The sequence below is a fragment of the Coccinella septempunctata genome, chromosome 6 (genome assembly GCF_907165205.1).
Source record: "Coccinella septempunctata chromosome 6, icCocSept1.1, whole genome shotgun sequence".
NCBI lineage: Eukaryota > Metazoa > Arthropoda > Insecta > Coleoptera > Coccinellidae > Coccinella > Coccinella septempunctata.
The window spans coordinates 25,052,303-25,065,539 of NC_058194.1; the positions used below are offsets into that span (position 1 = coordinate 25,052,303).

The following is a 13,237-nucleotide window of genomic DNA, read 5'->3' on the forward strand; positions in this document are numbered from 1 at the left end:
AAGGCTTTATTGCTTATTTTCCTCGAGAATCTGTCGCAATATTTCTAAAATTTTACAATGCTATCGGACCATAGGATGAATCTTATCAGAAAATTCTAGTTGTTTCGATAAAGGAGTTATTCTATATTGTTCTTGCGGTGCGATAAAGAAATCGATAAAGATTAACAATCGAGAAATGCGAGAAACGTAAGAACTGCAAGCCCACTGGTAGATTCGGATTGAAGGATTTTTTTATTCCATTAGATATTATATATATTTCAACATCTCTAGGTGAATCATCTATTTTGGTACATTATTTCTCGCGATAAAATTCAGCAGTCGTACTAGAAAATAAAATCATGAACCTCTCTGAAATGAATTTTCACTATTCATTTTCAAAAAACGAATTGAAAATTCCGTCATTTAATAGTCGTTTGAGTTTTTTTTCGAAAATTAATGAAGATAAAAAAAAATATATTGTTGATCAATCGATTATCAAGCAACTACAGTTTCTCAAGATTTAACTGTTGTCTATACAAAATATATTTTTGTTCGTGCTGGACTGATGAAATTCGAAGTTTTCAGTGCTCTAGAATTATAAATTCATGTAGCTCACTCTACCTCATCAGTCTAGCACAATTATTATTTATCAAGCAGAGGTATTTGAATTTTATATCAGGAAATCAGGGTATATCCACACTTTTTTACCTCAAAAGCTTAGATCAGCGGTTGAGGCTCTGACTATTTACTCATACTCACCTAAAATTGAAGTCAAGGAGTTTATCCATAGGTATCTATTCCATCAAAAACCTCGGGTTTACAACTTATTCCATAAATCATCTTTCCTTCCTATTATCTGGTATTTTATCTCGTTTAACGAGATGCATACGTTTCTCATGGTTTCTGTTGAAACGAACAATTATTTAATAACTGCAGGAAGCACTTATTTTATGATTACAACAGTGGATTCAAGGAAAGAAAAAATTAAGACATAATTTTCGAATTATTTCTAACTTTGATCATTCACGTGGCTGTGTAAATCATTTCTGCGAAAATGGAAATGCTTATCGGATAACAAAGAATAACAGGATATATCCATATAGATCCAAAAAAAACTTTTTTCATGAGACTGAAGCAAACTTTGCTGCGGAAGACCATGGGTCGACCATCAAATTGCGTATACATATCAATCTCTGATTTTCTCTAAAGAAAAACAAGAATAGTAAGAGTGAATTACTTTATATGACACCCGTCATCAGTATTCCCGTGTTTAAGTTCTGACTGTGGAAAAACCGAAAAAATGATGTTTTTACGAAAACAATCACAAGAAAAACAACCAGCTGAGGATGAAAATAAAACAGCGAAGAAATTAACAAAAGCGCAAAAGCTGAAGCAGAAAAAACTATTACAAAAAGAGAAAATATTGGAGCAGAAGCGCTCACTTCTGAAGGCACATTTGGCGAGGGAAATTGAATACGGACGTACAACCTACAGGAAGCACGAAAAGAGCTGGAGAAAAATGATCACTGAGGTCTCTTTGCCCCAAAAAAAGGAAGGATTGGAGTACATTTGGCAGTCCTTCGAACGTCTGATAGACGCGAAAGATTTCGTTATTTCATGTCTTTTGGATGAAATTCGGCAGGCTGATGATCAATATTTGATGGACATAAGGATGCATGTAACAACAGTCGAGAGGATAATCCTTTTGCTCAATGAACAGTTACAGCAGTTCCATTGTGATTTTATGTCTGATGTAAGATTATCATTCTATCTTCAACAGAAATAAGTCACTTATCCCCGACCATTTTGCTTTTTACCAGCCACATAAACTTCAAAATATGCAGTATGCAGTCAAGTAACGATGAGGAATAGAACCACAAACACCAGATGTGCTTCAAATGAATATGTTCCAGATCTTATTGTTCTGGACTTTCCAAAATTCTCTCATATGTTCAACAGATTCTTTTCGACTTTGAACAGTTTCATTAGGTAGATACTTGAGCTGGTACAGCAAAACGAGACAATTGGAACTTCAGCTCAACATTGATTCATCAGTTTTCGTGATATTCCTAAGGGTTCATTATTGTTCTCATACAAATGAATTGTTCTCATGAAGTAAAGTAGCTCTGATTTCAACATCTTCTATTTACAGTTGCAATCACTGAGAGATCAGCACAACGTATTTCTGGACAATATACATCAAGTCTGCGGTCAAAGTATCTACCACTTGAAGACGATACTGTTTGGCATGGAATTGGAAGATAAAGAAAGAGAGAGAAGTCTGAGAGCTGATCTCTGTTCCAAAGTGGAACTCGTGAATTATGACAAACATGGAGCAATTCTAGAAATGACAGAGAGACTAACATTCATGTTGGAATACATGCTGAGAAACACGAACGACGTTATTGAGGCATTTTTGAAAAAAACTAAGCAACGTAGGGAGGATTACGATTCTTTCAAAATCGCTGACGATAAAGCTCAAGAAATTCTTTCATCTGGCATGAAAAAGCTTCAGCACCTGAACGTGGTCATAAGGAAACTTAAGAAGAAGGAAGAAGACCTTCATCATAACGAATTGCGGAATCTAGAGGGAGATAAGAAATTCTTTCAAAGAGCATTTCTCATACTCAAACTTAAACTGGCTGACGATTTAAAACTCGACAAAGCAAAACAAGAATTTTTCATATATCAATTCTATGAAGCTTTTGACAGCATAAATGGCTTCTTAAAACGTGGAGAAAATATTCTCACTCTTTTGCGATCTACTAGGAACCTTGAAACGTTGGATGAGAAGGCTAAACCTTATCCGATTTTTCGCCAGGTTTCAGACAGTATGACAGACGATAAAATGTTCCTGTTTTGGCAAAGAATTGGAAAAGCTAACATCTCAAGGTGAGGATTAGGTGAATCGAATTTTATTCTGTCAAAACAGCGAAAATTTCAGAGATGGTTTATTGTTTCCTCGATTTATTCATTATTGAATATTAGCCTTATTATGTCCTCTGAAATCAATTCGTCTGATTTCATTTTCCAGAACGGCTCTTGTCGAAGAAAGGAAATTTCTTCGGAGAGAAAATGATTCTATCCGAAAAAAAATTGAAGATATGTGTTCTTGTTTGAGCTGCCCAAAACTGCCACCAATATGTACACGCGAAGGACCTATTCCTTTCACAGATGGTTTCACGTTGATGAAGAAATATGAAATGATGAGCAGAGCAAGAAGGAGTTGATTCTCTATTAGACCCCAATTTATTTATAGATTTAGTTTAAGATTTATACCATGAATTTAACGTATACTCATTAATTTATGCAATAAAATTCGATTAACACACAATTTGAGTTTGCATTAGGAGAGAAATTCATACTTATTATGCTAAAGATTGATTGGGTTCGTTTGATTTTTTTATTATTTCTCATTTCAATCAATATTCGTTGAAAATATCATCGTTCTTATTTTCCTCTTCTTCTTTCCATGAGCCTTCTTGAGCATAGTAATCGAAACATATGTCTACTTAATCAAAAAAGAACTTTCAAAGTCAAAGTGACTTCTTGTCCGAAGTATTGTGTATGATTTTTTTTAATTGCGTTATTTTTTGTATATTTCTCACCCTCAGTACTGATTTTTTTCTATTATTTTTCGATTTTTCATCTCGATAATTGGAGAATAAAACGAAATGATAAGGGGTAAAGTGAGTAAAGAGCAGGCGAGGAGGATAAAACAGGAGAAGGAATTTCAAGTAAGAAGAGACTTTTTGGCCAGAGAACGAGACTATGGGAAGGCCAATCTAGCCAAGTTCACGAAAAAATGGTCGAAAATGTTGAAAGAAATCGGTTGCGAGCACCTCAGGAGAGAAGTTCTGGCATTCTGGCATCATTTCGAAAAAGTTGTTGATTATAAGGAAGTGGTAATTTCCATGTTTTTGGATTGGCTCGACGAGCAAAACGTTCGCCATTGGATGTCCCTGACAAATCACAACGATTTGGTGGAATACTTGATAACTTTCTTCTATAGGGGCCACAAATGGATTTACAATGAGCTTGGAACTCAGGTAAAGTTTTCGATCGATCTGGTAAAAGAAAAGAAGAAAATTGTTAGGCATTTAATGGAAATTCTCACCAATATATCTACTAGAGGAATCCAAATGCAGAAGGGCCTCAGAATTATTGAGCAATGGTGCTGCATGGTCAAAGGGGTTAATAGAGATCTATCCAGACAGATCCCATACTTTTTTTTTCAAATACCAAAAATTTCCCAGAAAAAAAATTATGTAGAAATCTTAACTTTCAGGTGAACAAACTCATAGATCTCTGGGTCAAAGATTACAATGAGAACAGGGTAAGAGCGATCACGAACGAAGAGTACTTAGAGACGATGAAATACCAAATGAGCTGTATCAAAAAACGTGAAGAATACGAAACGGTCACCAAAAACTTCTCCATAATCAACGAGAAAACCACCAAATATAAGGTTTTACTTGGCGACATCACTTTCACCCTATCGGATAAGTTCGAAAGTCTACACTGGAAGACCAAACAGTTTACTTACGACTATTTCGCTTCAATCAAAAAACTACAGAAGATGGGTGCTGAATCGATGGAACGCTACGAAGCTTTCCAGAAAGACATAGATTCCAACCACAGGAAAAATAAGAAGCTCGAAAAGCTCATCCACGTTCTGCTCCGAAAATACAAAGAACTGTTCAGTACGAACGAACAGAAATTGGAAGAGCTCTCGAAAGAGAGGGATTCCTTGCACGAGTGCTTCTTGATATTTCGTGAGAATCTGTTCTATGACAAGAGGAACGACATGAAGAAAAGGAAAGTTTTGACAGTCAGTTTCAACGATAACTTCAGGCAACTTGAGGAAATAGCGAGGAAGGGAAAGATTCTAATGAAATGTTTGGGTGCTTGCCGAAGGTACGAGACAGAAGAAGAAAAAATGATGCCATACCCGGAAGAGGTAGTACCTGAAGATAAACATCAGGATCCAAGGCATATAGACATAAGCAAAGAACTGAGCCTTTTCTGGAATAGGCTGGCAGCAGTTGATGCTAGTAGGTGAGAATAATTCTTTTAATACTGCTACTGTATAGGTACTTGTACAATCCGTCTCAAAGGACAATAAGTCATACTTGATGTATCACTGCGCAGCAAGCTCAACGCAGTCTTTATAGATTGTTGAAGGCTTTTGACTGGCAAATATGATAATGCTTTGATGAATTGTTACATAAGTGATTGCTACCATCTAGTTAAGAGCTTTTCTATAAAAACAAGAATAAGAAATATTGATTTTATCCAGTGTTTTTTGACCCCCATCTTTTTAAGAATTTTAAGGTCTATTTTCGACACGCGTATATCCCAGAAAAATCATCGCAGATCTAAATGTTATACATATTCTGAAAGAGCAGCTCTTCTAGTAATGAATTCCATAAACTTCATGGAGCTCTGTGCAACCGTTCTGTCTTGACGATTTTTCAATTGACCTCATCTTTTTCGGGACAACTTTAGACACGAGTATCTCTCAGAAAAATCATCGTATATCAAAATGTGATACATATTCTAAAAGAGCAACTCTTCTAATAAATCTCGGAATTTCATCTCTTCAGAATTCGGATATAAATTTTGAAAAAAATAAAATATACTTGTCCCAAGTCAACCATCGGTTCAGGAAGCTTGGGACACAAGTTAAAATCCATTGATGTCGCAACTCTCAAATGAAATAGGCGACTTGGGACGGTGTATAGTTTTGAAAAATTAGAATTTGTGATTATATAGTCGAAATTCGGTAAGGAAATTAAATGATAAACCCTTATTACAGCGAAAGTAAATATATTGCAACACAAATGTAAAAAAACTAAACAAAACAAAGGAACTTTGATTTCTTTCATTCTTTGGTGATTTCTTTGTGGAAATAATGTAAATATAAATAATATCCTGCGAAAAATTGGCATATTTCCTGCTGCCAATGCGCCGCTTGTATCTATTCGGCATTGTCCCAAGTCATCCTATGAAACAACAAAATAAACGAATGAGATCCGTGTTGCCGTTTGATTTGTAAACAACCTTGTTTCATGACATATCTAATATCCCACGTATCGAGAAAAAAAATTACACATGCACAAAGTGAAACACATGTATAGGACACTAGAAAGTAAAATGGCCATTAAAAAACGCGCTTTTACTCTCCTGAATTCGTTAATTTTTCCTGTCGATTCAAACGCTCTGGTCACATCAAACTCAACAGGAATTAATTGTTAAACTAATCGAAAAGACGGTACACAATCTTATAAGTTTGTCCCTTCACTCATAAATGGTAATAAGAAACAAAGAAGACCAGAAATTTCTAAAATTACGATTTATAATGTCATTACCATGGTAAGCTTCTTTGGCCCATTTTTGGAACGAATGAGTCGGCTGATATGTCAGATAATTGTCATTAAGATAGGTCATTTCAGCAAGTGTATGTGCTGCTCGTATCGAATTTTTTTCCAACGGACGCGGTCGTGAATTTCTAAGGTCAAATAGGTAATGTGCACGATTCGAATATGTCGAAGAACAGGGCCGCTAACAAGGCAAACATCGCGAAACAGATCAAGCTGGCTGAATTGAGAAGAGAAGTAAATTATAGTAAATACAACTTAACGAGGGCGGAGAAGGAATGGAAGCAAATATGTGTCAATATAACTCTACCCAAGCTGCGCGAAGAACTGATCAATTGTTGGCATTACTTCGAAAAAGTAGTAGATACCAAGGACTTCGTGATTTCCTACTGTATGGATGAGGTGCGGTACCATGAGGACATCTACAACCTGAATCTCCAGAACCACCAGGATCATATACAAAAATTGATGATCGGATTCGCCCAAGCTCTCCAAGAGATTCACCACGAGAACAATGAATATGTGAGCGAGAGTTAACGTCATAATTCCAATTAATAACTTTTTATAATATTCGTCGATATATCTTCAGGTCTTTTGTTCTTATTTACACTGACTATCTCTGCTTTTTTTATACAAAACTCCTCCTTTTTCTATCACGGGCAGAATTCATCCAGAATTTCCTTTTAGTTGATGAATTTGATTCAAAAATCGCTCGAAGACTGGGAAAATCAAATGGGCCAAGCTTACCAATCCGAAAACTACATGAAAGTGATGAAGTTCGGACTGGAGGTTCTGAGCAAACGCTGGGATAAAATGTGCAAGACCGAATCATTCGCTCGTTTGAACGAAGAAAGTTCCAAACACGTTCAGGAGATCCAGCAGCTATCCTTCATACTGGAGCTCAAGCTGGAGGAGCTGTGGGATAAGATCAGACTCGCAGAAGACGATTACTGGCAGCGCATACAAGAGAACAAGAAGCATCACGACGTCATAAAAGAAATCGATGACGCTACGACCAGAACCGTACAGAAGGAACTGAAGAAGCTGATGAAGTTACAGGTGGTCGCCAAACGTCTTGCGTCCAAATTCAAGGAACTGGTGGGTAGCATAGGGAAGAAACTCAAGTACCTCCAACAGGAGAAGGAGTCTTTGCTCGAGCTACAGTTCGCCCTGAGGAATAAGCTGATGCAAGACAAGGATAATGACTACCTGAAACGCACCCTGATAACGGTGGAGTTCGGGAAGGCTTTCGACTACTTAAACGACAGGCTGAAGAAAGGGGAGCGCATGATGATGGTGCTGAAGGGGGGCCGAAGATACGAGACATCCCAAGGAAAAATTTTACCATATCCTGTTCGTTTCTGTGGCTCGGATGGGGGTCATAATTACACAATACCGGAATTGAGGTTGTTCTGGCAAAGAATGGCTAACGCTGAAGCTTATAGGTAGAATAGCTGTAGTTATTTCAGAACAGCAACTTTGAAATGAAAATGTGGGAAAATATTCGGACCCGCCGAGAAAAACAAATAGGGAATTCTATTTCAAGAAGCGACTTGCTAATTTTTTTCTCGCATATTTTTTAATGTTTCAATTTCCTACAGACACACATTGAACGAAGAACGAAAATACCTCGAGAATGAGAACAACAAGATAAGAAAACAAATCCATTCCTTCTGCAAATGTTTGGATTGTCCACCGCTGCCGCATATTCCTCAGAGAGCGGGAAAAATTCCCTACACGGAAGGTAGAGAAATGGTCCAAAAACAAAAGGCACAAAATGGAAAACGAGGGGCAGTCGGTAAAAATATGCCCAGTGTTTGATAGATTTAGGTAAACCGTAAAGAATAGGTGTTGGATGTCTATGTGAAAAATGAAAGGAAATAAAATCGTATAGAAAGTAAACAGACCTTTATTTTATTTCATCCACAAAAGTGAAATTCCCTAGTTTTCTATTGCCTAATTCACTAGAATCAAAATTGAAAAAAATATGGTTATTCGTATTTAATATTATAGGTATAACCTGAATATAAAAGTTCAAAAAATAAAAAACTATAAATACATATAAAGCTGTAAATAGGAATCAATTCGTTGAATTGTGTGCTTGATTATAAGTTTTCAAATATTGGTACAGAGGTTCAAAATACTCTAAAAGTGGACCTGCATCCATTTTCTCTTGACCAGTTATCGCTTTCATGGCAACACTCCAATGCTTGCTGGTACCTAGGGACAATCCAGCTCTGCGAAAAGAAGAATGTTCAGGTCAATTTTCATTCACATTGTTGTTATCGATTCATAAGAATCAAATACGGGTTTCACCAAAATAAGAATGTATACGTCGACCTCAACAAAAAATGACATTTTAGTAATTTCTGAACGACTAGTCGACCATTTTTGATGACAAATGTTTTTCGTTCGCAGACATTTTTCATCCTTAAACTTTTTTCGTCCGCTGTCGTCACTATGATACGGCAGGGTACAAGAGTGGCGATTGAGTCATTTTTGTGAATCCACGGTTTAATGAAAATAAGTGCCTATGGTAAATATCTGTCATTTGCTGCTAAATACCAGGGCTAACCTAGACACGGAAATACACAACCGTATCAATTCGGCATCACGGGCATTCTGGAAGCTAAAGGACAGAGTGTTTCAAAATCACGACCAAGGCAACTGTTTACAAAGCAGTGGTCCTCCCAACGCTTCTTTACGGAAGCGAAAGCTGCACACCCTAAAGGCGACATATTAAACAGCTTGAACAAACGCAACAACGTCATCTAAGACAAATAATGCACATCAGATGGTTCCACAAAGTTTCGAATGCAGAAGTCTTGCAACGCGCAAGTTGTACAGCAATTGAGACTCAAGTAACGAGGGCTCGACTCAGATGGAGCGGCCACCTTCTGAGGATGCCAGACACAGTACTCCCCAAAATAGCTCTGTATGGCCAATTCACTGAGGGAGCCCGGAAACCAGGTGGCCAGTAAAAGCGTTTTAAGGATATCCCTCATCAATCCCTAAAATCAGTTAATGCTAATCATAACTGGGCACAACTAGCGTTAGACAGGTCACCGTGGAGGTCTTTGGTACACAGTTATAATGGAGACTCTGGAAGGATACAGCGGCGACCAGATCCGGTTGGTGACGATCCATGCCCGGAGTGTGGAAGGATCTGAAGATCGCGGTTGGGTCTCTTCAGTCACAGAAGGGCACACAGTCGCAATTAGCCCTAAGAAAGTATAAGTCAGTTCGCACCGTTTTTTTTATTATTTTTGTAGATTTATTCCCGGTAACGGGATGCAGCAATGATGATGATGACAATTGCTGCTGTCAGATTAATTCTTCACGAAATCCGCTAGAGTGAATTAAGAACGTGGTTTGAATATTATTGTTCATAATAATCAAGAATAGATAGCGATGGCGATATGGATATAACACTACTCCAGGGCTGAAGGAACGGGCAACTACCGCGGCGTAACCAGGGCCAGCAAACAAGTAAGTATTTACTCCCATAAAGGTATGTGAGATCGACGAAAAAATGTTTCTATTTGATACATAATAAACAACTTCGCAGCAATTTGATGATTTAATTACCTTAGCCTATCTCCAGCTGCTTTCGATTGGTAGAAGTCGCATTTGTGCAGGTCTTTGTCTTTTATCTTCGGATCATATTCGCCAGCAGCTATACACAAACTCTTGAAGAACTGGAATTGGGTAATATGTGCTACAAAGTACCTGAAATGTGGGAAATATTTGAAATTGGTATCCATGACAGTAAGTCAAGGGAACATCATGAAGTTTCCGTAATTAAATAGGGCAATAAAGGATATGCAGAAACTTATAACTCACGAGATATATTGTACATCCCCAGCAACGTGGAACTTCGCGCCAGGATCAAAGTCCTCCTCGGACCTCTCAACTGGCGGCTTCATCCTTTGATACTGCTTACGGTACTTCCAATAATGCGAGTTCCAGTTATCCATAGAAACCTTTCCTTTGAAAACGTCCCAACGCCACTTATCCAGCAGCAAACCGTACGGTAGAAAGGCCACTTTAGACAGGGCGATCGACATAAGGGCGTTTATGGACGTTTCGTAATCGTCCTTGTATTCGTCGATCAGGCCAATTTTATGGAGGTGTTTGGGAGTGTCCACCGAAAGCGCGATGGTATCTCCGATAGCCTCGTGGAAACCAGGATTTGCCCCCTCGCGATAAATCACAGGTTGGTCTTTGTACAGTTGGAAGTACTGGATGTGTCCCATCTCGTGGTGGATGGTGATGAAGTCTTCGGCGTTCAGATTTGTGCACATCTTTATTCTGGAATGGAAGTTTATTCGATGACACAAGTGCATTTTTCCAACTAATCTGCAGAGGTGTTTTTCATTATTTGAGCTTTTTTGTAGTTAGGATCAAGAGCGGCCAAATGTCTATTCACCACTTCATGTGTTATGCCAAAGACTAAGCACAATGATTAGGCACAACTCTGATACATATAAATACCCAAACGAGTGAATCTATTCATAAGTTTCAATTATGAATGCATGAGATGAACTCACCTGAAATTCTTCCTGTCGCAGAAATCCCAAGCGCTGGCATGGCACACAATCTGCCTGCCATCTTTAGGCCTCTCAATGATGGCGCCTTTGTCAGTGTCGTAACTCATATCGTTCGGCAAAAGACCTAGGGACTTGTAAAAATCGTCCGAGGTCTCGAACATCTTCACTGCCGTGAAGCCTTTCCTCCTAAGTGCGTCTGTCACATTATGAGCCTTCGCGTCAGGAAAAGGCTTGACGATATCCTCGATGTTGGTCCATTCCTGCGCCCACATGTTGCCCAATACGTGGGCGGGAAGGAGTCCGTCTGAAACGTCCAAGGCGTCCCCGTATCGGACCTTCAATTTGTGCGCAACATATTTGTGCAGCTCGGCATAGAGAGGTTCGACTTGCAGCCACAAGTCGTCGATCAGCTTGATGAAGTCTGGCGATTCGAAGAGTACCAACCATTCTTCGCTGTTATCGTTGTATCCTGAAATAAGATAAAGAATATGCTGAAAATATAAAAGATCATATAAATATTTGGAATATTTGTGAAGTTCAACATCTTCTGGATAAATTTGGATGTATGCATAAAGAGGAAAATACCTACTTATACTGATTTTAGCTTTTAGCAGTAAATGAGTTAATTTGCTTATGTTTTTATACCACAAGTCTAATACCTAAAAATACTACGAAAAAACACAAGTTACCGTTGAGAACAGAAGCCTCGTTGGATAAATTCACATATCTTTCGAAAAGATCTCGCATCTTGGCACCAGTTTGATCTCTCCAAGACTTCCAAGCATATGACAGTTCTTTGTAATCTCTCGAAGAGGAAAATAACCAATTAATTCCTAAAATAGAGAAAAACAACATCTGAGGCTGATTTCTTATGCTTGTATTCATTGCCGACTAATTATGATCAATAGATACTAACTTACCTGGATCTAGGTTCAAACCTTCGGTAGAAAGGTCACAATTTTGATTTCTATATGGACATATTTTACCGGTGCTGTATATTTCCATCATGCTATTGGTTATATTGGTTAGCTGAAAAAAGTTTTCAGGAAATGCACAAGAAGTCATAATTTCAATATAGATATTTTTTCTCTAGGAATGATAATCACAAAGGGAAGAGTAGAGGAAATTATACTTATTCTTATTACTTCCTACCTCAGCAAGCTTTTCATTATCCAGGACTGATTTCCCCAACATTTTAGCCAACATTATTTTCCTCTTCAAATCCGGATCTTTATAGTCATCTACGGAGATGTCCTTGAAGTACATCCCCCATATTCGTTTGTTATATTCCGCAGCTTGCAGAATCACATTCACCTATAACACGAAAAATAATCCCCCATTACAGATTTTTATTTTCGGTTATAATTTTGAAGGTATACCCACCAAGGCTTCCTCGGCGTCACTGTTCTCTAAATCTGACTCAAAATCCCAATTCGCTTCTTGAAGTTTTGTACACCAGTGTGTTTCATTTTGGTCGTATTCGTTATCGAAAAAATTTTTCAACTCTGACTCGGACAACTTGATTGAACTTACTGTTAAGTACTGTAGGGAAGACACTAGCACGTATATGTAAATCAACTGAAAAAAAACATCACAAGTTGTTTAAAAAAAAATTCTCCTCTTAATCCACGTGAAACACTAAAAGACCAATAATACATTTTTGAAAAAAAATTATTTTTGGGCGCTTCTCAATGTGAAGAATCAATTTTTTCTCCATCGCTTTCTCGTTTTAGTCCTTCCTAGTGGGAATATTGCAATGGATTGGAATATTGAAAGCTTTTAGAAAAAATCAATAAGAAATGTGATAGTACTTACACTAGAGTGTGCCATTTGAAGCCTTTTCAAGCGTTCATCACAATAAATCAATGAAGAAAGTGTGGTGTGTATTAATTTTCTACTATCAACTCACTCTACTGATTCGGTTGGGTTTTATGTAAACATAATTACACAATTTGTGGTCGCTGGCTTAAGGATCTAGTTAATAACAGACAACTGATTACTGTATTTCGTAGATTTAATTGAATATCAGAGGATAAACTTCCGATAGCAGAGTATTCGCAAAGTCTTGTCAAATGCGTTTGTCAAGTAAAACTGGAATGACTTGATTTCTCGAAAAATAAGTTCATTCACTTTCGATGTTGATTGCGATGGCTATAGTGATTCCGAAGGATCAAATTTCAAGTTGATATTACCTGTGCTTCAGGTTCCAAATGAATCTTCGTAGAGAAGTTTTGAAAGGAATAGTGCAATGAGAAGTTTATGTAGAATTAGAACTGATCTACAATCACGATATTATTGAGAAAGCCTCAGCCAATTTCACCAGCGAAA

At 37.6% G+C, this 13,237-nt stretch overlaps 3 protein-coding genes across 6 annotated transcripts; 2 read left to right on the forward strand and 1 right to left on the reverse strand.

Annotated features, from left to right (window-relative positions):
• Positions 1-1,279: 1,279 nt before the first annotated feature.
• LOC123316008 (dynein regulatory complex subunit 2-like) lies at positions 1,280-3,306 on the forward strand. Its single transcript, XM_044901917.1, has 3 exons — positions 1,280-1,732; positions 2,132-2,871; positions 3,014-3,306. The coding sequence occupies exons 1-3, from the start codon at positions 1,280-1,282 to the stop codon at positions 3,207-3,209; spliced, it is 1,389 nt and encodes a 462-aa protein (XP_044757852.1). The 3' UTR covers positions 3,210-3,306.
• A 210-nt stretch (positions 3,307-3,516) lies between these two features.
• Positions 3,517-8,261, forward strand: LOC123315440 (dynein regulatory complex subunit 2-like). 4 transcript variants are annotated; one of them, XM_044901129.1, is made up of 3 exons: positions 3,517-4,028; positions 4,268-5,037; positions 7,961-8,261. In XM_044901129.1, the coding sequence occupies exons 1-3, from the start codon at positions 3,654-3,656 to the stop codon at positions 8,178-8,180; spliced, it is 1,365 nt and encodes a 454-aa protein (XP_044757064.1). In that variant the 5' UTR covers positions 3,517-3,653; the 3' UTR covers positions 8,181-8,261. The 4 variants fall into 4 exon arrangements, with proteins under 4 accessions (XP_044757064.1, XP_044757066.1, XP_044757067.1 ...); XM_044901131.1 differs by having other exon boundaries at positions 4,268-5,033; positions 7,961-8,018; XM_044901132.1 differs by lacking the exon at positions 7,961-8,261 and adding an exon at positions 7,047-7,183.
• Positions 8,253-13,006, reverse strand: LOC123315439 (angiotensin-converting enzyme-like). Its single transcript, XM_044901128.1, has 9 exons — positions 12,725-13,006; positions 12,293-12,487; positions 12,062-12,223; positions 11,830-11,938; positions 11,599-11,742; positions 10,910-11,378; positions 10,203-10,670; positions 9,948-10,088; positions 8,253-8,596 (listed from the first exon to the last, which is right to left on the reverse strand). The coding sequence occupies exons 1-9, from the start codon at positions 12,737-12,739 to the stop codon at positions 8,440-8,442; spliced, it is 1,860 nt and encodes a 619-aa protein (XP_044757063.1). The 5' UTR covers positions 12,740-13,006; the 3' UTR covers positions 8,253-8,439.
• Positions 13,007-13,237: the final 231 nt, after the last annotated feature.

Excerpts from the sequence above, each read along its gene's own strand:
- LOC123316008 (XM_044901917.1), top strand. The coding sequence starts at position 1,280 with ATGATGTTTTTACGAAAACAATCACAAGAAAAACAACCAGCTGAGGAT. Across the intron at positions 1,733-2,131 it reads ATTGTGATTTTATGTCTGAT|TTGCAATCACTGAGAGATCA; the intron begins GTAAGATTATCA and ends TTCTATTTACAG. Across the intron at positions 2,872-3,013 it reads GGAAAAGCTAACATCTCAAG|AACGGCTCTTGTCGAAGAAA; the intron begins GTGAGGATTAGG and ends TTCATTTTCCAG.
- LOC123315440 (XM_044901129.1), top strand. The coding sequence starts at position 3,654 with ATGATAAGGGGTAAAGTGAGTAAAGAGCAGGCGAGGAGGATAAAACAG. Across the intron at positions 4,029-4,267 it reads ACAATGAGCTTGGAACTCAG|GTGAACAAACTCATAGATCT; the intron begins GTAAAGTTTTCG and ends CTTAACTTTCAG. Across the intron at positions 5,038-7,960 it reads GCAGCAGTTGATGCTAGTAG|ACACACATTGAACGAAGAAC; the intron begins GTGAGAATAATT and ends AATTTCCTACAG.
- LOC123315439 (XM_044901128.1), bottom strand. Across the intron at positions 12,224-12,292 it reads GTGACGCCGAGGAAGCCTTG|GTGAATGTGATTCTGCAAGC; the intron begins GTGGGTATACCT and ends TTCGTGTTATAG. Across the intron at positions 10,089-10,202 it reads GGGGATGTACAATATATCTC|GTACTTTGTAGCACATATTA; the intron begins GTGAGTTATAAG and ends CCCACATTTCAG.